This window comes from Melitaea cinxia, chromosome 25, assembly GCF_905220565.1.
Source record: "Melitaea cinxia chromosome 25, ilMelCinx1.1, whole genome shotgun sequence".
NCBI classification, from domain to species: domain Eukaryota; kingdom Metazoa; phylum Arthropoda; class Insecta; order Lepidoptera; family Nymphalidae; genus Melitaea; species Melitaea cinxia.
The window spans coordinates 4,024,347-4,048,083 of record NC_059418.1 but is presented as its reverse complement, the minus strand read 5'-3'; the positions used below and the strand labels follow the sequence as shown (position 1 = coordinate 4,048,083).

The window sequence follows — 23,737 nt, the reverse complement described above, 5'->3', positions numbered from 1 at the left end:
TAATTTAATCGAAAGCTGATGTTTATCATGTGGTCACATATAAATTTTATCGAGATTTGATAACTACTTTTTGAGTAATCTTTGATAACGCGTAGTTACTTGACTATTTTTTCGTCGATCTACGTTGTATTACTCTTCGATGTAATTGAAGTCGGTTTTTTTTTCGTTTGCGAGCAAACACAATTATATGTGTTTTATTTCTATAATTTATATCACTTTTGATATTTTCTTCACGACGTCTTGCATAATATAACGGTAAACTGCTTTTATATACAGAGTGAGTCTGCATAAAGTGCACATATGAAAATCAGGGAAACTACGACGCTAACGATATCAGAAATGATCCCGAAATGATTCGTAGGGCAACGCAGCAAATTGTGCTTCGCGCTACAATGTGTTTGCAACAATGGGTGGTCATTTTGAACATTTGATGCATTAGGTCAAAATAATAAGCATAATGAGTATTTGATTTTAATTTGCTAAAAATAATAAATGATTTATGAAGATACATATTTTTGTTTTATTCCTACTTCAGTGTTTAACTGTGTTATTTGCTTTTTTTTAAACGCTGATTTAAAATGTTGTATTTTAGTAATGAGTGTGCAATTTTTATTTTTAGAAAGCTAATACCATGTAGAATAACTTAAAATTAAAAAAGTAGGGTTACCAGGACGATGTTTTAAGAAATTTTAACATTATTATAAACATGATGAAAAAAAAAACAGAATTTCATCAAATTCTTTTTTATTCTAAATTTATAGCATTAATTTTCTAAGATATTTTTACTTTATGAGCATAGCCTATTAGTAGCAAGCATTATAAAATTTACTCCATCGTGACAGGACATTTAGTTTAAAAGTTATACCGATTTATTTAAATAGCGCTAGCAGTGGCAATTAAAATTTTTAAAAAATAAATAAAAAATCAAATATATTTTTTTTTTTTTTTTTGATAATTTTTTCATCGATGAAATAGGGTGTAGTTTCCCTGATTTTGATATGCACTTTATGCAGACTCATCCTGTACATTGGTACCTCAAATATTTTTAATAGTTAAATAGTTGAAATAATAAATAACATTGAGACAAATTGCAAATATTTGTACTAAACTGCAATGAAAACAATTTAATGGAATGTGCTCATAGGCATATTATTACGTATATAAATAATAAGAGTTGACCTAAAGGGTGTAGATACCAGGTCATTAAATCCCAAAAAAAATAATAATTTTACTTTGGTGCATGACATTGGCAGTTTGGCAGTACCATAGTTTTGATTTGTCCCTATACCTACAGGCCAAGTTTCACGCTAGGTATAATAAATAAAAATAAGCCAATAAGTTTAATAAATAAAAAAATGTGTACTAAAACACTTAGTATTAAATGAATACCACAAAAAGAGGGTTTATTGTTGTATTTAAGCTTAAATCATGTCATGTTTAAGTGATAAATACTTCCTAATTTGACTAATATAGCATCAACATAATTTTTATTTCGGCTCCTATGGATATTTAACGTGTATTGTTTCTTAAATATGAGGTGTTGTGTACAAAGTTGTATTAATGATACAAGAAGAACGACAAAAAGTCATGGAATTACATTTCATATGTAAGTTTATTATTAAATTATAATAATTTTTATTTACCTTTAAAATAATTGTGTTGTATTCTTTTTTATATTCATATCTACATCAGTTTTAATACCTGTTAAGTTTGCAAGGATTTTAGTAAGATTTTGATGGACTGAAGTTTTCTAATGCACACATCTAGGCATAATCTTCACTGCTTAAAGGATAAAAATTATTTGATATCTACATTTTATTATATTTGTATATCACTACATAATATAAAACAAAGTCTTTAGGATTTCTTTAGTAAATAGAGTAATTCCAGAGGAAGGTTATATGTATAATACGTGCATAATATAGTACACACATACACACACACGGGAACACTGATAGTTTTAGAGGTTTCTAATGTGATGTCATAAATAAACACATTTTTTAATGCATATATTATATTTATTTTAATTAGATTTTAAAGATTAGATAATTAATTTAAAGATTAGATAAAAAAAATTAATAGCTGCCCGGACAGACATCGCTCTGTTAAAAGTTAATAGTAAATAATTTTTTCTTTTTTTTTCTTAGTATTAAAACCTTCCAATGGGCTTAAGAAATGGACAAAAAAAAATTAGCCGAATTGGTCAAGCCATTCTCGAGTTATGCGCTTAGCAACATTCATTTCTATTTATATAGAATTTGTATCAGCATTGCACCCGTGTGAAGCCAGGGCAGGTTGCAAGTTAAAGATTAATCACGAAAGGTTTAATGGCTGGAAAATTCCGGGCCAGGCTATATTATATTCGCCAACCGCCGTTCAAACCAGATTTTAATGTAAGATTTATTTATTAAACATGTGGGTGAAAGTAACTAGAACAATATATATTAATTAACTAGCTGACTCGGCAAACGTTGTCTTGCCGCTAAACGCTATTTAAAAATAGGGGTAGGTGGTAGAAGAGTGAAAATTTAGGGTTGTAGATATTTTTTAATGCCAAGTCATAATAAAATTAAAAATAAATAATTTAACTAAAAATAAAAAAATAAAAATTAGGGATGGACTACCCTTAACATTTAGGGGGATGAAAAATAAATGCTGTTCGATTCTCAGACCTACCCAATATACACACAAAATTTCATGAGAATCGGTCAAGCCGTTTCAGAGGAGTTTAACTACAAACACCGCAACATGAGAATTATTTATATTAGATATACCTGCTTACACCTGCCCGACATTTGCATTTCCTACAGGCTTCATACTGTCGGTTGGTATTAAATTTATTTTCTTTAAACTCCTAGGAGAATTTTATAGAATTTTATAATATAGTCTGGCCAGGAAGTTTTCAGCCAACCCTTTGCAATTTTTTTTTCTTAATATACCAAAATAAATATAAAATCTAAATTTAGAAAAACCCTTATATCTTTAATAACACGCCCTTTGGGTTAAAACGGGAATTTTCTTATTCAAGGGGGGAGAAACGGCTATCATCATTATCGTGCCGGGACTCCTATTTAAGTTTTATCGGCACACACATTTAGTTTATTCATTTAGTTTTATTCACTTAGTTTTATTATAAATAATGATAATGATAATGATTATTAATATTTATTAAATTGCGTATACTTTAATAGTCGTTACATTTGCTAAGGTTTTATAATTTTCTGCTCAATTTTCTTAATTTTTTATCCAATTAGAACCTTCTAAAATTGTTAGAAAACTTATAACACAATTCATGCAAAGCATCCTCTTGCCTTAAGTTTTGAGCTAGCCATTCATTTTTATCTATAAAGATAGATCAATGTTATTATTTATGTTTTACTATATAAGCTTTGTAAGTCTCGGTCTAGTATGAAAATCTACATACAGCACTATATGTGTTTTACAGGTTTCCAAAAGAATTGAGCCTTAGGACTGCCTGGATTGAAGCCCTCGGTCTCAACGAATGGGAGCCAAAGGAAAGAAGGTAACGATTTAAACTTAGAAAATAACTTCTTAGTGAAATATATCAGCCTGTTAAACGTACCACTGCTATGTAAAGGTATTTTGACTAGCCCGTTGGCGCAATTTATAGTGTACCGTAGTACTTCACTTTCTGCCCTGAGGGTTATGGATTCGATTCCCACCCCGAGTCTGGGTATAATATGTGTTGGCACTTGCGCCGTCGTAGGCAATTAGAAAAGAATTTATAAACAACAGATGCACCGATCACGCCACAGCACATCGTTCGATAGTCACCTACCCTCACTTATTATATTACTCGAGTTATTCTGACGAGTATAAAACGATCGGTGCAACCATGACTAAGGCCATGGATTATACACTTACATACTGGGCTAAGGCAGTCTTGGCTCTGGCTTGGCACGATGCACTTGTTGCATCCTGCTAGTAGTTTAACCTAGTCTCTTTCAATAATTAATTTGTCAAAAAATTCGTCTTCCCCCCGTTAAGTAATAACTATCCCGCGTTCTGTTCTGCGTTACCTTTCTATTAAGTGATTCCTGTGTTATAAGAAATAGGTGATATCATAAATTGTGTTTACTTGTGCCAACATTGACCACTGAAGCCCACAGTAGACCGAGTACTCGGAGACGATGAGTGAAAGAGGTCTACCTCCTTCCGACATATGTATATATATATTTATTTATTTGTATATGTATTATTTGATTGTACTTTTATCTAAAAAAAATTATATGTAGCTATACCAGTCGTCTGTTACCTACGACACAAGCATTTAGTTGCTTACTATAGGAAAAGACAACTATGTATGTATGATGTAGATATTTATTTATTATTCTCAGTAGTTGACAGGAGCTAATTCCAATATACTTCTTCACTGCAAGTTGGTAGATAATTGCCTCAATGTGAATGATAGCTATCTGAATGATAATAACAAGTGTGATGGGATAATGTGTTATTCGAGGCACTTGGCAAAAATCACAGACTTGTAATTTTTTTTTTTGCAATCAAACAGTTATTTTTGTTTCATAACGAACACTATTAATTATTACTATTAAAATACATACTATTTTAATATCTAAGATTTTATTTTTGTGTTACCCACATTAGGAATTCTAAACATTTTTGAATATCATATCAAAAATTGACCGCTCCAGCGGGGTTCGAACCCGCGTCTCCGACGTACCGTGTCGGCGCTCTAGCCAATTAAGCTATGGAACGATACACCCGCTCGAGCGAAATTTTCGATATGATAATTTTTAAATTACGGTTTAAGCGAACCGTGGCGCCGTCTATAGTGAGCTCTTTACAGAAACCCGTAACTATTCAAAGTTTCATATTACAATGAAAATCTTTGACAGGAGACGACACCGTGCTATTTTTAATATCTAAGATTTTATTTTTGTGTTACCCACATTAGGAATTCTAAACATTTTTGAATATCATATCAAAAATTGACCGCTCCAGCGGGGTTCGAACCCGCGTCTCCGACGTACCGTGTCGGCGCTCTAGCCAATTGAGCTATGGAACGATACACCCGCTCGAGCGAAATTTTCGATATGATAATTTTTAAATTACGGTTTAAGCGAACCGTGGCGCCGTCTATAGTGAGCTCTTTACAGAAACCCGTAACTATTCAAAGTTTCATATTACAATGAAAATCTTTGACAGGAGACGACACCGTGCTATTTTTAATATCTAAGATTTTATTTTTGTGTTACCCACATTAGGAATTCTAAACATTTTTGAATATCATATCAAAAATTGACCGCTCCAGCGGGGTTCGAACCCGCGTCTCCGACGTACCGTGTCGGCGCTCTAGCCAATTAAGCTATGGAACGATACACCCGCTCGAGCGAAATTTTCGTTATGATAATTTTTAAATTACGGTTTAAGCGAACCGTGGCGCCGTCTATAGTGAGCTCTTTACAGAAACCCGTAACTATTCAAAGTTTCATATTACAATGAAAATCTTTGACATGAGACGACACCGTGCTATTTTTAATATCTAAGATTTTATTTTTGTGTTACCCACATTAGGAATTCTAAACATTTTTGAATATCATATCAAAAATTGACCGCTCCAGCGGGGTTCGAACCCGCGTCTCCGACGTACCGTGTCGGCGCTCTAGCCAATTAAGCTATGGAACGATACACCCGCTCGAGCGAAATTTTCGATATGATAATTTTTAAATTACGGTTTAAGCGAACCTACTATTTTAAAATGAATTAATTTTTTTTTTATTCATACTAATAATACCGCTACTACTAACTACTGTTACTTTCTTAAAATAATAATCTTATTTGTTCCACAGCGCCGTCTGTTCTGAACATTTTCAACAAGATGCCTTCTATGAAACGAAATGTGGCCTGAGGAGGATTAAAAATGGCGCTGTGCCGCTACCTCTCGTTGTGAGTACGACTGACATGTATATAAGATTATTTATTTATTTATTTATTTTTTGTAGTTTAAGAATTGATTTTCATATAATTGATTTCATATAAGGGATGAAAAAATATGAGGAATAAAATCTACTGAACGAATGACCTTTCCGATAGATTATCCGATAGATAGATAGATGTTACGAGTAACGTAACGAACGTTACTCGTAACGCCATCTACCGGAACTCGATAGTGTTCCACGACAGTTATGCGAATCAAATATCGCCGATAGATGGCGTTATTCCATCCGTTTATTTTCCGTTTGATTTGTTATTAATCTTTTTCTTAGACTAGTAAGCCTTTTTTGTGCCTATTAAGACAGTCGATCTGAAGAAGTAAACTCCAGTCGTGCGTGGAGCTGACACATGCACTTTTTTTTTAATTGTAAAGCCCACCTGATGATAAGTGGTTACCGAAGCCTATAGGCGCCTGTGACACAAGAAGCATCGCAAGCGCGTTACCGACCCTACCCCGACCCTGTCCAAGAGCTCTCTAACTCACTCACACAGGAACACAACACTACTTGATATCTTTGTTATGTAGCTGTGATCTTCTGTAAGGCTGAGATCATTCCCTAGTCTGGCTGCTCTAAATTTTGAGCAGAATACCTCCTTGGCCCTACCACAATGAAATTTTTGAAAAGTGATCATTTTAAGTAATTAAACTAACTTGAGGAGATTGTCATTTCGAGACATACGATATTGATGTAACTTGTGTCTAACGAATGTGGATCTGAAGCCACATTTAGATACAACAGGCGGTCTTATCGCTAAACAGCGATCTCTTCCAGACAACCAGCGTGGAGGAAATAATGTGAAAAAAGCGGAAAGGGTGTACAGAATTAAAATGAAAGAAATATATATAGTTAAATATATATATTATAACTCAATGATAAACGTTGAATTAACAAAGTTAATGGTAAAATTAAATAATTACAGGACTTATCTGAAGACCTGGACGCTCCTGCCACATTAAGAGTAAGTTCGTTTATATTTTTTTTTGAAACATAAATACATTGTAACATACACATAAATCAACTCAATGCTTGTATTTTTAACCGACTTCCAAATAATTGTGTTTGCAGACAAACGAAAAAAAAAAACCGACTTCAATTACATCGACAAGTAATACTACGTAGATCGACGAAAAAATAGTCAAGTAACTAAGCGATATCAAAGATTACTCAAAAAGTAGTTATCAGATCTCGATAAAATTTAAATGTTACCACATGATGAACATCAGCTTTTCATTAAATTAAAAATTATCAAAATCGAAACACCCAGTAAAAAGTTATTGCGGATTATCGAGAGTTTCCCTCGATTTCTCTGGGATCCCATCATCAGATCCTGGTTTCCTTATTATGGTACTAAACTTGAGATATCTCCTTTCCAACAAAAAAAGAATTATCAAAATCGGTACATCCAGTAGAAAGTTATGCGGTATAATACAACGTAGGTCGACGAAAAAAGCGTCAAGTAAAAACGCATTATTAGATATAGCTCGAAAAGTAGTTGTTAGATCTCAAATAAATTTAAATGGGACCAAATGACACACACCACCTTTCGATTAAAAGAAATTTGTCGAAATCGCTCCACCCAGTCAAAAGTTTTGAAGTAACGTACATTAAAAATAATTGTGTTTGCTCGCAAACGAAAAAAAAACCGACTTCAATTACATCGACATGTAATACAACGTAGATCGACGAAAAAATAGTCAAGCAACTACGCGTTATCAAAGATTACTCAAAAAGTAGTTATCAGATCTCGATAAAATTTATATGTGACCACACGATAAACATCAGCTTTCGATTAAATTAAAAATTATCAAAATCGGTACACCCAGTAAAAAGTTATTACGGATTTTCGAGAGTTTCCCTCGATTTCTCTGAGATCCCATCATCAGATCCTGGTTTCCCTATCACGGTACCAAACTAGGGATATCCCCTTTCCAACAAAAAAAGAATTATCAAAATCGGTACATCCAGTAGAAAGTTATGCGGTATAATACAAGGTAGGTCGACGAAAAAAGCGTCAAGTAAAAACGCATTATTAGATATAACTCGAAAAGTAGTTGTTAGATCTCAAATAAATTTAAATGGGACCAATTGGCACACACCACCTTTCGATTAAAAGAAAATTTGTCGAAATCGCTCCACCCAGTCAAAAGTTCTGATTTAACATACATAAAAAAAAAAAAAAAAAAATACAGTCGAATTGAGAACCTCCTCCTTTTTTGGAAGTCGGTTAAAAATACAGTCGAATTGAGAACCTCCTCCTTTTTTGGAAGTCGGTTAAAAATAAGCTAAGTATAATTGTTGATGAAAGGTTAGTTAAAAACTGGCCAATTAAATTATAATAATCTAAAATTACTGGTCAGATTTCGCTCAAATGTCAACGGGACAGCACTACAATCACCGGATTTTAAGTATTTCTTGACAACGTCTAATAAATCGATGAACGCCGGCGGCATGCACGAAAAAGGATGACTCATTGTAACGTTACGCTCACCGTCCCGTTGCGCTCACTGATAGTATCGGCTTGCGCCGCATCTATCTATAATCCACTCGATTGGCCTATACGTCCGAAGAGATGTTTTGTTCTGACGTTGTCACGTTAAACTGTCGTCCGTAAACCAACTACAAACGACCAATTTTTATCAAAATCGGTACACGCAGTGAAAAGTTACAAGGTGACAAGGTGCAGTCAAATTGAGAACCTCTTTCTTTTTTGAAATCGGTTAAAATTACTGTTAAATGAAATCATAATCACTTCCAGATTAATATTGTGTAATTTTATGTAATGTTATGTAATGTAATGTTATGTAATTTCATATACAAGGTGTGCAGGATATGCCTCACGATGGATGCAAAGATGTACCACATGTCTGATCACAAGCTGAGTCTGGTGTACGAGCAAGTGACCGGTGTGCCAGTGAGTAATAATAATAATAATACCGTATTCTTTATTGGCATCAAAAAATATATACAGGATGACTGGTGAATTACTATCAATACGTCACGGAAGAACTTCTGTGTTGTGGAGTTCTTCCGTGACCATGGCGCATGCAATTGCGCCGAAATATCGGAGCCTCAAAGATAAAAAGGTACATGGTATAAATCCCGAAAAAACGAATTCAAATAATGTTAAGAACCATGGAAATTTAAAATAATATATAGTTATAGGTTATATTTAATTTCGATTATGACCACCAATGAATGATAATTTTATTGCAAAATAAAAATAATAATTGGCGGTATAAAGTTCGCCAGGTCATCTATAAATATGTATTTTTGGTTTCAGGTGAATATAGATGATAAGTTGCCTCAGAAGCTATGCTACGAGTGTGCAGCGAGGTTGCGTTCAGCTAATGTCTTCAGATCAAAGGCGTTGAGGACTCAAGGGCTGTTATTGGACAAGCTGGATGCAGACCGATTTGTAAGTAGGCTTTCGGAATAATTGATTTCTGGGGAGTCATATATCCGTCAGATAAAATTAATCAAACTGAATTTCAATTTAATTTTATTGAGGTTGGGCAAAGCAGAAAATATCTTGATCAAATTCTGGAAAAGTCCGACTGGGGACTGGACTTCAACACTATAAAGATCACAGATAAATGATACTGCCCTCGAGAGGTGTTTTGTTCCTGTGGTGAGTAAGGTGGCCCTACGCAGTATATGTATTGTGTTTCATATTACAAGGGTAGCAAACAGTACGGTCCACCTAATGATAAGCAGATACCGCCTATGAATGCCTGTAACACAAGAATCATCGCAAGCACATTGCCGACCCTACCCCCAATCCCCCAGGAGCTCTTTACCTTACTCACATAGGAACATAACAGAGCTGAGTTAACTGTCTCTGATCTTCTGTAAGATATCTACATCCAGATATATACTTACCCAGGTGATGTGCATCAAATTTTAGCAAGATATTTGCTACCGTACCTCCTCCTCCTAATACCTCAGTGGCTAAGTAGCTTGATATACTGATGTATCTTTGTATATGTGCATATATGTATATTTCGCTTAATTTTTCTTTATTTTTATTTCATTTCAGATGACTATAAGAGACGTGAAATCGATAAGCAGAGCTTACAACAAACTAATATCGACTCTAGGACAGAAGATTTACGAAGTGAACGACTGTGATTTACACATTAATGACAATGAAGTCATTAAAATAGAGAGAGAGGCTAGTAATGATAATGATAATGAAGAAATACACTTCAATGATGACGATGAGGAGATTGAAGATTTCAAAAATGACATAGAAATCAAAGATGAGAGTAATAACGAGATATTCTTTGAAGAGTATCCAGTGTTCGACAGTGATGATGATAGAACGCTTAGTGTTTTAAAGAAGAAGAGTAGGGTTAAGAAGAAGAAAGTGAAAGTCGAGAAGAAAGTAAGGGAAGTGAAAGAAGTTAGAGAGAAGAAGCGTTGTGAAGAAGACAATCCGTCGACTACTATGGATAAGTAGGTGTATTTTTGATCTAACATTTTAATATAGTACTATGTTGTCTAGATGCGACGTCTAACTGGCATATTCTTTTTTTTTTTCAAAATGGTTATGATGTTGGCACTAATGACTTTTACAACGTTACGATTTGGGTGGGGGGGGGGGGGTGAATACTGAGACCCAGCCAAGAAAAGTCAGGACTTTAAAATGACCGAAAAGTGGAGATTCGTCCTAAAGACTGTCTCCTAACAAGATCACACATTGGCCTAGAAATCGGAATGGCTGACTCCCGTATTGTAACGTTCATTATGTATCTTTACTCTTAAGTAAAAGTACATAGACTGCTTAAATTATAACCTACGTTTTGGCTATGTCGTAGTCGGGTAATAAATAACAATTAAAAATTCGACTGTACCCTACGTACAGTATCGAAACTGAAAATTTTCTATTTTTTTATTGCACGAAAAAACTACTTTTTATGTATATTTTCAAAAAAAAAAGAGAAAATGCTATAAAATACACATAAAATAACATTCATGAGCTTATACTCAATATCGATACTTAACAAATCATTCAGCGTAAAAAATGTAAAGTGCCTTTTTTCAATTTCGATATTATACAGTCGAATTGTATGTTAATTATTCAGGTACAAGAAATCCGACGTTAAACGACGGAAAACGACAGACGGTCTCGACGAGTCGCTGTTCACAATAACGACACTGACATACGAGGAGCAAATAGCGGAAGTGGAGCGGAGACAGGAGGCCAGCGCGTACAAACACGCCCCTTACAAGTGCACTACTTGCTACCGGGGCTTCCAGATAAGGGACAGATACGACGCCCACGTCGTGAGGCATAGCGAGGTTGGTGGGTTCGATTTATTTCGATCAACTGGAATGTTATTTACTGGCTGTGCCCCGGGTGAAACCCGGTTATAGCCTTCCTTGGTAAATGAACAACCAGACGCCCTGTGTTACGCCACCCTTATATGGTTGACATTCCCCTTATACGCACTAAGCGATTCGCTAGTACATTCTTGATCCGTACAGCCAAAGAATGGAACTCTCTACCAGCGTCTGTGTTTCCAGAAAATTATAACCTGGGGATCTTTAAGTCGCGAGTGAATAGGTTACTTCTAGGTAAGCGTGCTCCATCTTAGACCGCATTTTCACTTATCATCAGGTGAAATAGTGGTCAAACGCAAGCCTATCATTATATAAAAAAAAAAATGAACTATACAATACAGAAAAGATTTTATTTGGAATTAGTAGTTCAGTTGAGATTAGTGCGCTTAAACAAAAAAACTCTCCATCTTTATAATATTAGTATAATCTGTTCAACGAGAAGAAATACCAAACGTAAACAAAGCCCATCATTTTTTCGTATCGACGACGGAACAAACAAAATATAATCTATCTCTTTCTATCTTGTTTGTTTGCTATCTGCTGCACGTCTCTCTGCAAGGTCGAACGATATTTTAACTCGCTTTGAAAACATACGGATCGCGGACGGCCCCTTGATTTTGTATTATTTATTTTTATTTCATTCCGTGTCCTGAAACGCTCGGGGTGATTTTTATATTTTGATAATTATTATTTAAGAAGTATCAGATCTTATACAAATAATTGTATTTAATTAATCATATTAAATTAAGTAATTAACAAAACATAAATATATTTTAAATTTAAAAAATTTATGTAAGTAAAAAAAGGTTACAAAACCCTGCATAGTTGAATGGCCTCGCATTTGGTTTGTTTACGTTTGGTATCTCTTCTTGTTGAACAGACTTTAGATGATTTTTTTATAGTGAAAACTTTTTTTGGCGCACCGGCACTGCACACTAATTTTCTTGTAGGTGGTAACTTAGGCTGATCCGTCACGCTCTTATGTGAAAGGCTCGATCGGGCGAACTCGGGGCCGCCGAGTGTACCCGAGCGAGAAAGATACAGACAGCTGCTCTTAACTTTTTTTTTATATCACTAGTTCGGCAAACAAGCGTACGGCTCACCTGATGGTAAGAGATTACCGTAGCTTAGCGTTAGCGTTAGCGTAGCTAACACCAAAGCATCGCAAGCGCGTTGCCGACCTAATCCTTAATCCCCCCAGGAGCTCTGGTCACCTTACTCACCAACAGGAACACAATACTGCTTGAAAGCAGTATTATTTAGCTGTGGTATTCTGTAAGGTCGAGGTACTACCCCAGTCGGGCTGCTCCATATTTTGAGCAAGAAATTCCTACTGTGCCGTATCTCAGTTAAAGTTTTTTGCTGCTGAACAACTGCCGAACTCGGGACTTATTGCGTTATTGATTGATTGCGATGATCAATAAAGTTTTTACTTCTGCCATGGGGTCCTCAGCACACACTCTTATTTTTGTGGGGGTAGAAATTTTTTTCACTTTTGATATACGTACTTTGTACAGTACTTTGTACAGACGTTTTTTATACTTGTTTTCTATTCTAGTGCTGTATAAAAAAAAACTTCGTTTAAAAATTCAATTAGTAATTTCTGTAAATTTAATTTTTGTGTATATTGTTACAGCAAAGCGGTGCTTATGAATGTTTTATATGCAAGACAAGGTTGAAAACGGCGCGCGCCCTGAGGAAACATCTGACCGCTCAACACACCGAGAAGTTCAGCTGTAAGGGCTGTCCGTTTGTGACTAGAAACAGGTGTGTTATAGTACTCACGGTGACCCAATATGTGGGTAGATAAGAAAAATTATATATATTTGTATTTCACGTATAAATTTTCAATACAACGTAGGTCGACTCGAAAAGTACTTGGCTGATCTCAATTAGATTTAAATGGGACCACGTGACACGCCTTGACATGACCTTTCGACTAAAAAAAGAATCATCGAATTCGGTTCACCCAGTAAAAAGTTCTGGGGCCAACTGAACGCCATTAAACCAATCAATCAGTCGATCAAAAGTTCTGAGGTAACAAGCATACATTAAAAAAAATTCAATCGAATTGAGAACCATTTTGAAGTCGGTTAAATAGGGTTGTAATCGTAATATTTGTTCACAGAGGTGTCGCAAGGGAGCACGAGAAGTGGCACGCCGGTACAAAATACCAGTGTCCTCACTGCCCCAGCGAGTTTGAGTGAGTCATCATCTTCCTGCCCTTATCCCACTTATGTAGGGTCGGCACAACATGTTTTCCTCTTCCATTATCCTATTATTCGTCACTTCAGCGCTTACTCCTATCTTTCTCATATCCTCACTCACACAATCCATCCATCGCTTTTTCGGTCTGCCGATCGCTCTTCGTCCTTCGACATTCATCCCTAACATTCTTTTACCGACATAGCGGTCACCCTCCTCATTACATGCCCATACCACGCTAACCTATTGCTCCTCATTTTCTCTGTCACGGGTGCTACTTTCAAACTTCCCCTTATATACTCATTTCTAATCCGATCTTTCCTCGTTACTTCGTTTCTCGAGTTTGAGTGAGTGTTCAACGGAAACTGGTTTAATTCTTGGGTTTTTACTTGTGTACTAGATTACCTCTTCGATATTCCGGCGCCTAAGTTGACTTTTCAATATATATGACCTTTTTAAATTTTAAGATTCGAATCGCATATTTTAATAAAACGATCTTATCGGTAATTATAAAGTTTATTCCTTGCTTATTCTTATCGTTAGTCTAGCTATTATAGTAAATTATTTTATACACTAGCTGTGTCCCGCGATGTCAGACGCGCTAATTAGACCAAAAAAAAAAATAGCCTAACTCTTCTCGCTAAATGAGCTATACGATACAAAAATAATTGTGCAATTCGAATCACTGGGTTCTGAGATTATTGCGTTTATTCAATCAAACAAACTGTTCTGCTTAGTAATATTTATATAGATAAAGTAACTTACTTGTATTATGTATATGTATGTAAGTTACCTACACGTATTATGTAAATAGATAGTTGGAGATCTAGATTTCTTTATTTATCCCATCATACATCTAACATTACAGGATATTATCCTAATGCGTTAGTGTCGTTGTCGTATTAAATACATGTCATACGCAGATAAAAATACAAAAATTGATATCACATTCAATTCCATTATTTCATTTAACAAAACAAAACTAAGTTATTACTAAAAATTCACAATACATAGTTCACATAAATTCAAATTACATAATCTATATTAATAAAAACTATAATAATTTCGTGAGATTGACATATGGCCTACTTTTATCCCGAGATTCCCACGGGATTGGAAATTCCGCGGGCGAAACCGCGTGGCGCAGCTAGTGTTAGTATAAATGTAGATGTGTTGCAGCAAACTGACGACGTACATGGGGCACATACGGATCAAGCACGTTTCGGACTTCGTCTGCGAGCTCTGCGGGTACACGTTCGTCAGCAAGAAGGGTATCGACGTCCACAAGAAGAAGAAACACCGATTGGCGGACAAGACTGTGAGCTCTCGTTTATTCATTCATTTATTTTATTTTCTTACAAATAATATTACAGGTTTGGGGGCGTGATGGACAGGGTGTTGAGTTCCACTTCCCCCCATCACAAAGGGAGGATCCTCCGGCCAGACGGAAGTCGTGTCTGGCGGGCTAACGCCCCGACGGTTGTTGTCAGGATCTTGTATATATACTTAATCACTTTGAAAACTCTGATAGCGCGATGTAGCATACGTCAGTTTTCTCTAATTACGTAGTTTGTAATCGTTCGTATTTCGCGCGATAGATGTCGCCACACAGGCATAACCCAATTCATTAGACATAGTAAAGGAGACAAACAGCAAAAGGATAAAAAAAAAGTAAAACTACAATTAAAAAAAGAATTAGCCGACTTGAACAATAATACTAAAAACAAAAACAATGTAACATTAATAAATATAATCTTTAATTCTTTTGCGCCGTAAATATAATTTGACGAAAAAAAAACTGAAAAAAGCACGTGGAGCAAAAATTTTGTACCCCTTTTTACGAAAAATGCGCGGACGGAGGAGTGTGAAATTTCGTACACTTATAGTTTATATAGAGAAGGAGTGCAGAATGCTAATATATATTTTTAATTATGCAGAAAAATATATTAAATAAGTAAAAAAAAACATTACACACACTACATGTATTTGACACACACACGCATATTATACTATCTTGTTGATTGTCAGTCTGTAGTCAAATTGATTTTTTTTTTAAAAAGGTTCTTTATTTTCATAACTTTTGGGTTTTATTTAATTTAAATTTTTAATTATGGTCGAATTTCGACCTCTGGGCGATCACTAGTTAAATTTAACATAGGCTGGCGTAATAGCACGCGCATATTTAAAAAATGTATTAAAAAAACATATACATACAAAAGGTACAGTTAAAATAAAACTAAGGAATCGTAAAGTAATAAATGAAGTATATTTTTAATAATAACATCGTCTAAATAATGTCTCTCTACGACGGCACTCCTCTAACTGCGAACGGAAATTATTGAAAACTTTGATTAGTAATGCTGATTTAATTGCTGCCATTTCACCGATATTCTCCTTGAACTGAGCGATGTTTATCGGATTATTAGTGTAGACTTTGTATTTGAAGTATTCTCTTAAAGAAAAGTCACAAGGAAATCTGGACTACGAGGGGGCCATGGGATGACATCACTTTTCGAAATCAGTCTGCCTTGGAACATCTGTTCCACAACTACCATGGAGTATTTGTATCCACCATTTGACATATGACTGGTAGCTCCGTCTCGTTGAAACCAGAATTCGCTATTCTTGGAGTTTCAAGTTCTGCAGCCAAAAACCTTCCAACATCGCAACTTAGCATTCGTTATTAACAGTAAAGTTGTATTGATTTTTTCAAAGAAAAAAGTACCAATTGTTCCCCAGCCCGAAATATGCCCATATTGTCGTTTTAGGACTACACAGTGGTTTCTCGTGTTTGAGTTTGGGATTCTAACTGTCCCAGTAATGACAATTTTGACGGTTTACGAACCCATTGATATGGAAATGGGCCTCATCAGAGAAAAGGATATTGTCAAAATTGGAAAATCGATTAAGCATTTCAAGCCTTTTTCTGAAGTCACACTCATTCAATCTTGTGTTAATTACAGCTTTTATGGATTTAGTTTAAGAACCAATTTTAATGATGTTCTAGGACAACCTTTTGCTTATGGTTTAAACGTTGAACCAGTCTCTTTAAAACGCTTTACTCGTATTTTAATTAAACCAGCACTTGTAGCTTAACTAGTTCGCCACAGTCAATATTCAGAACAATATAGTCTCCTAGTAACGATGTGTGATTCTGTCTCCAATAGAAACATACTTTGAAATATAGTTACCATTTTCGGCTTTTCATGATCAAATCAGGCGAAGGCCGTTTCTTAGAAAGTTTGCAGTCTTTTATCATAGTCTTAAGCTGATAATCATATTATAATTTCAGGTTAGCTTAGAAGGTCCCTATTGCGAAGTGTGCGAAGTACGTTTCATATCGGAGGAAGCGCATTCGAGGCACCTGAAGCTGTCTTCGCGTCATAGTAGTGATAATGATCCGTAAGTACACGGTCACCATCATCACTTCAGCCTAATACAGTCCACTGCTGGACATAGGCCTCCACAAGTTCGCGCCAAAAATGGCGTGAAGTCATGTGTTGGTGACCGCAAGGCTGGCTTTGTCGCACCGAAGACGCTGCTGCCCGTCTTCGGCCTGTGTATTTCAAAGCCAGTAGTTGGATGGTTATCCCGCCATCGGTCGGCTTTGTAAGTTCCAAGGTGGTAGTGGAACTGTGTTATCCCTTAGTCGCCACATGTGACACCCATGGGAAGAGATGGGGTAGCTATATTCTTAGTGCCGTAACCACACAGCTGTAGCTTCCGTATTTTGAATAATCGTAAAAGTACACGGTACTATATTATCTTAAGATCACAGCTAAGTAATAATGCCCTCAAGAAGTGTTCTGTTTCTTTGATGAGTTTGGTAGCCAGTTACCGGAAATGCGTTGTGCGACGGCAGTTTGTAGGATCGGCAACGCGCTTATAATACAACTCAATTTCCCCTGGTACAAGTGTCATGCTGTCGTTCAAATTTGACGATGCGTTGGTGCAGCAGTGATAACAATGGCGGATAACCGGTCGCGGGTTCGATCCCCGCACATGGTAAACATTTGCATAGACCATACAAGTGTTTACCTTAATCTGTCCGCTTGCGCTTGTGTATTGTGTTTCCGGTATCCCGACACACGAGTAAATCATATTGAATGCCGTTGATTTTGAAGCATTATTGTCAATGATTATGACATTAAATAAAATAACGAAATCTAATATATATAAATCTCGTGTCACAATGTTTGTCCTCAATGGACTCCTAAACTACTTAACCGATTTTAGTCAAATTTGCACACCGTGTGCAGTTCGATCCAACTTAAAAGATAGGCTATATTTTATTTTGATATATTATGTTATTATTATATTTCAGAAAAAAATAAGGTGATACGAAGTTCGCCAGGTCAGCTAGTAATATATATAAATTCATAGATGTCTCACAAAACCATAGTGAAATAATTTAACTTCTCTTATCTTCAGCAATAGGATAAGGAATGATTCGCAAAGCATGAACACGGAGCGGAACGGACGTATAATGAGGAAGATCGAGCGCAGGCCCGTGATCCACCCGCGGTCGCCCACTATGGGCCACGACAACAGCGGCTCACCGGTCACCTGCGAACAGGTTGGGTGTTTTGGCTCATTGGATCAAACTTAGGTATTCTGGCTCACTGGACAAACTAAGAATACATTTCGTAACGTAATACAATTATCAATATGAAAGTGTTACACAAAATACACCCCACACATAATCACAGGCGAATTTGAAATGCAAGTAACATGTATTTATATTTTTATATAAAACAAAAATAACAAACAATAAAAAATTTAATCAATTGCTCTCTAGAACTTAACATATCTGCATTAAAAAAAGTTATTGAATTAGTACATTGATATATTCCTAGTTTGGTTAATTACTAAAATAATTTTATCATAGTAACTTCCGTGAGCCACATAACATTTTTTTTCATGTTTTGCCAATACACGAATGATATACCTATGCTTTTAGAGTGGACACTTACCAAATATATTTTTGACTTCTGCTGATTCCAACTGCAGGACTGATTTAAAACGCACAACATTTTAAAGTAATTAAAAGTCAAAATTAACATTTAAAATGTTCCAAATAGTAAACGTTTCATTAATCTAGGATACAATATTTGTCGTATTTTCTGTACAGTGCGGAATGCAGTTGCGTGACTTAAGACTGTACGCGCAACACTTCCGGCGCGCTCACCCCGACAAGAATCGAACCAAGTACCCCGCTATGAAAACGCCCTGCATGTGCGAGCAGTGCGGCCGGATCTTCCAGGTGACACACGCACACACGCACGCACACATGCACACACGCACGCACACACGCACACACGCACGCACGCACACACGCACGCACACACGCACGCATGCACGCACGCACCCACACACACACATGCACATGCTCGAGATGGATATTTGTATTTGAATCTGTTGTCTGACCGTGCTTCGGAGACTACGTCAAGCTGTCGGTCCCGGCTGTTATCATACACAACTGATAGCGATCGTTACTCGCAGTAGGGAATATATCTGAAAACCCGCAGTGGGACAGCGCGTGGTGGATTAAGCTCCAATTCTTTTCACACATTGAGAAATTGACCTGCGCCCCGCAGTAGGCAAATAAGGAGCTGTGAATAGCCCGTTTTAGCAGTTTGCAAAAAAGGGCTATTCGCGGTATTTATGATCTTGGAGCCCGAGTTTCCTTGCGGGGTGTTTTATATAAGGTAGACGTATTAATAATTGCATCGCGATTTATTTATAACAATAGTATACATATTCACAAGAATATTGATTCTTTTGGCATAAATGGTAAACACGAGAAAGAATACCAAAATTGTAACTCTAAGCTACCAACTGCGCAATGAAAACTTCTCCTTTCTGAGTCATAACCCAGACACAATACCACAGTATTCGCTTGTATAATAAAATTCCACAAACCCCGACGGCTGTTGTAGGGTTCTTGCATATATGTTAAATCTTCGGATAACTTTGTTATCGCGATGTGTGATATATCAGTTCTTAGTTCGTAGTTCGTGTGTTGAGCGATAGATGTCGCAACAGAGTAACTGCGGAGTTTCTTGCTGGTTATTCTCTGCAGAATCTACATTTCGAATCGGTGTTAGCTACACTTTTAAAAATAACAATCACTTTATAAAATTTTAATTTGTAAAATGACGAGTCTAAAGTGCTTTTGAAGCCTATTTGAATAAAATTCTTTTGATTTTGAGTGGGAAGTTTAAACCTAAACCCATTCCAGAGCATGGCCCTGCTGAAGGACCACATGTGGGTCCACACGGGCGAAAAGCGTTTCAAGTGCGACCGGTGCGACAAGAGCTTCACTCAGAAAACAAACCTCGTGTTCCACATGCGCGTGCACAGCGCCTCGCGCCCCAGCTACGAGTGTCCGCTGTGCGGGAAGTCGTTTGCCTTTTTCAACAATCGACGCCGGCACATGTTTGTGAGTTCCTTTGATTATCATATGTATACTTATTGTTGTCGGTCGATGGTACCCTTCTCGAAGTTAGTTGTTCAGGATTATACTTACCTAGGCCATACTATCCAACTAGGCCGCAACAACTTCGAGAAGAAGGCCGACAGGAGGATTCGGTTGGGCTGGGCAGTATTTGGCAGGCTTTATCGAGTCTTCACTTCGAAGATTCCGCAATGCTTTAAGACAAAAGTCTTCGAGCAATGCGTCCTGCCTGTGTTAACATACGGAGCTGAGACGTGGACACTGACGAAGGGACTGGTCCACAAATTTAATGTCGCGCAACGTGCAATGGGACGGGCTATGCTTGGGGTCTCTCTCAAAGATAGGATTAGAAATGAGACTATCCGCGAGAGAACGAAAGTAACCGACATAGCCCACAGAATTAACAAGTTGAAGTGGCAGTGGGCTGGCCATCTGTGACTCGCATCCCTACAGCAGACCCGATGGCCGTTGGAGTAGACGGGTCCTGGAGTGGAGGCCGCGTCTTGGCAAACGCAGTGTGGGACGTCCTCCGGCCCGTTGGACCGACGATCTATGTAAGATTGCCGGTGTAGGCTGGATGAGGATTGCGGAAAACCGGGATGTCTGGCGCGAACTTGGGGAGGCCTATGTCCAGCAGTGGACTGCCATAGGCTGAAGTGATGGAGTGATACTTATTGTTGAAGTAAAACGTCTTTACGCACGCTTGACTTGGGGAGTAAGCTGGCGAATGCGTGACGAGAGCGTTACGGAAATTGTGATTGGGCGAGGCGATCGGAAGTTGAGAGGGTATATAGTACTATGGGTATAGTACCTAATTTATTTGTTGGATTCACCTATTTTAACTAACAGAAAAACAAATGAAAAGTGGTGGGAAACTACTTTTAATTATTAATTTAATTTTTATAATATCACCTTTTCATGGTATCAAAACCAACCAGTTACAAACAATACAACCAAAAGATTTTATTGCAATTTTTTACTAGAAAATACGAAAATACTTTTTCCTCGGTCTATTAAACACATCGGCTCGTTCTTTACAGAACATTGACTGGCAGTTCCGAGTACTAAGTCACTTCTGCAATAATTCACGATATTTGTAAAGATTGTGTGTACGTTTTCGAGTACTTCGTAAAGTTTCGAATCATACGAAATTTAATGAGATGCGTGTCGTCCGTAGATCCACACGGGCTTGAAGCCTTTCAAGTGCGACACGTGCGGCAAGTGCTTCACGACGGCGGGCGAGCAGCGAGCGCACGTCGAGCACGTGCACCTCAAGAAGCCCTGGCCGCGCCGCGCGCGCGCGCGCCCGCACGAGCACTGCCTCGCGTGAGTACACACACACACGCGCACGTCGAGCACGTGCACCTCAAGAAGCCCTGGCCGCGCCGCGCGCGCGCGCGCCCTCACGAGCACTGCCTCGCGTGAGTACACACACACACGCGCACGTCGAGCACGTGCACCTCAAGAAGCCCTGGCCGCGCCGCGCGCGCGCGCGCCCTCACGAGCACTGCCTCGCGTGAGTACACACACACACGCGCACGTCGAGCACGTGCACCTCAAGAAGACCTGGCCGCGCCGCGCGCGCGCGCGCCCTCACGAGCACTGCCTCGCGTGAGTACACACACACACGCGCACGTCGAGCACGTGCACCTCAAGAAGCCCTGGCCGCGCCGCGCGCGCGCGCGCCCTCACGAGCACTGCCTCGCGTGAGTACACACACACACGCGCACGTCGAGCACGTGCACCTCAAGAAGCCCTGGCCGCGCCGCGCGCGCGCGCGCCCTCACGAGCACTGCCTCGCGTGAGTACACACACACACGCGCACGTCGAGCACGTGCACCTCAAGAAGCCCTGGCCGGTTTAAATATTTTTTTAACCATACTTCACTTCTCGGTATACTGTCAGCTTTTCATCATCTGACGTCCTGGCATATGTGCGTCAGTGTTGCCACTTGTAAGTTTAAAAATTATATTTGAATATACCTGGAAAAAGCATTAGATTTTTTAGAGATTAATGACTACGTGACGCAAACCTATAACTACTCCCCGCCCCTGTGACCAAGCCTGGTATTTTTAAAGTTCAGAGTGTTCAAGGTTTTAAAGTTCGTGGTTTTTTCCACCCTCGGAACAGATCACGTGGTGTGGATATGTTCCGTTATATAATTCTATATTCGAATAACGATAATTTTTGTTATTGAACACTATTTTAATTTAACGGTTAGTGACTATAACGTACTTTTTAAAACTTGCCCATAGTTAAAGTTTTATATTTTTTTCTTTTTCAGGTAACCGGAACTGTAGACATCTTAGAAATAATTCATACTCATAAAAAATAGTATTTAATAATTTATAAACACAAGTGATTCTCAAAGTATTATTTAAAAAAAAATTGATAATAATTGGTATATTTTTAAGGAAATCATGAATTAAGAAATCGTAGAGTGCGATATAGTTAAATAGTTTTGGAGCAAAAAGATCTCATATATTTGTGTTTTTTTTTTATAATTTAATTTAAACTAAGATTTATGTGTAATATTGACTTAAAGTATTGTGTATAAATTAGCTGTAAGATCAAAATTATGTTGTAATGTGTTTGTGAGCGTATTGTGTTTGTGTGCGTTGATAGAAAGTAATACGATTGATATTTATACTCGAATAATGTTTATCATTTGACATCTGAAAAACTTTTTAATTTTTATTACGAACTCCTAACACTATCACAAAGTATTCACTGCTTATTTACTTTACTATATGTTAGACAATGATATCTTTAAAAAATATGTATTACCTACTATGGCAGCTGTAATTAAAATAATCATCATCATAATCATCAGCTCACGGACGCCCATTGCTGGGCATAAGCCTCCCCTAAAGCTTTCCACGACGATCGGTTTTGCGCAGCACGCATCCAGCAGCTTCCCGCGACCCTGACCAGATCGCCACTCGAGAACCTTTCCGCCCCATCGACCATCTGTTCTTCGAGCTATGTGCCCTGTCCATTGCCACTTCAGCTGTGCAATCCTTCGAGCAATGTCGGTTACCTTGGTTCTCCTCCGGATCTCTTCATTTCTGACTTTGTCACGTAGGGAAATACCGAGCATTGCCCTCTCCATCGCCCGCTGGGCGACTTTGAGCCTTTTTATGAGGCCCATATTTAGCGACCACGTCTCGGATCCATATGTCATCACTGGTAACACACACTGGTTGAAGACTTTCGTCTTCAAACACTACGGGATATTGGACGCGAAGATTCTCGGTAATTTCCCGAACGCTGCCCATCCGAGTTGGATTCGACGAGAGATCTCGTTCTCGAAGTTGGACCTACCTAACTGAATCTACTGTCCGAGGTACACGTAATGGTGAACATCTTCGAGAACAGTGCTCCCAATGCGAACTGGAGCGGGTGCGACATGGACGTTAGACATAATTTTCGTCTTGTCCATGTTCAGTTTAAGACCCACTCTTTGGGAAACACTGTTGAGATGCTCGAGCATTGTGTTCAAGTCTTCCAAGGTCTCAGCCATAAGGACTACGTCATCGGCAAACCGGAGGTGTTTAAATTAAAATAATAATTTAAGTAACTGTGGAGGTGCTTATATTCTATTTTTTTGGAATAGTCTTAAATAGTAAACAAATATGGCGTACTTCCGACCAGACAATAGAGTAATATTGTAAGTGTAGTAAAGTGACAAAAAGAGCAAATGAATGAACAATATTAAGAAGCCATAGCTTTAGCCTGTAATATCCCACTACTG

The 23,737-nt window shown here is 37.7% G+C and overlaps 2 protein-coding genes and 1 long non-coding RNA gene across 3 annotated transcripts; all 3 read left to right on the top strand.

Annotated features, from left to right (window-relative positions):
- Positions 1-1,532: 1,532 nt before the first annotated feature.
- On the top strand, positions 1,533-16,953 carry LOC123665989 (PR domain zinc finger protein 15-like). The gene is made up of 12 exons (XM_045600207.1): positions 1,533-1,606; positions 3,446-3,523; positions 5,832-5,928; positions 6,898-6,936; positions 8,797-8,889; positions 9,259-9,393; positions 10,015-10,433; positions 11,063-11,279; positions 12,958-13,088; positions 13,450-13,524; positions 14,706-14,844; positions 16,819-16,953. The coding sequence occupies exons 1-12, from the start codon at positions 1,533-1,535 to the stop codon at positions 16,930-16,932; spliced, it is 1,611 nt and encodes a 536-aa protein (XP_045456163.1). The 3' UTR covers positions 16,933-16,953.
- Positions 16,954-17,985: 1,032 nt separating this feature from the next.
- On the top strand, positions 17,986-21,598 carry LOC123666023 (zinc finger protein 22-like). Its single transcript, XM_045600234.1, has 5 exons — positions 17,986-18,102; positions 18,658-18,789; positions 19,768-19,968; positions 21,161-21,309; positions 21,355-21,598. Exons 1-5 carry the CDS (start codon positions 17,986-17,988, stop codon positions 21,596-21,598), a joined length of 843 nt encoding a protein of 280 aa, XP_045456190.1.
- A 109-nt stretch (positions 21,599-21,707) lies between these two features.
- On the top strand, positions 21,708-22,666 carry LOC123665990. The gene is made up of 2 exons (XR_006745142.1): positions 21,708-21,784; positions 22,268-22,666. It is a non-coding gene; the product is annotated as an uncharacterized LOC123665990 (long non-coding RNA).
- Positions 22,667-23,737: the final 1,071 nt, after the last annotated feature.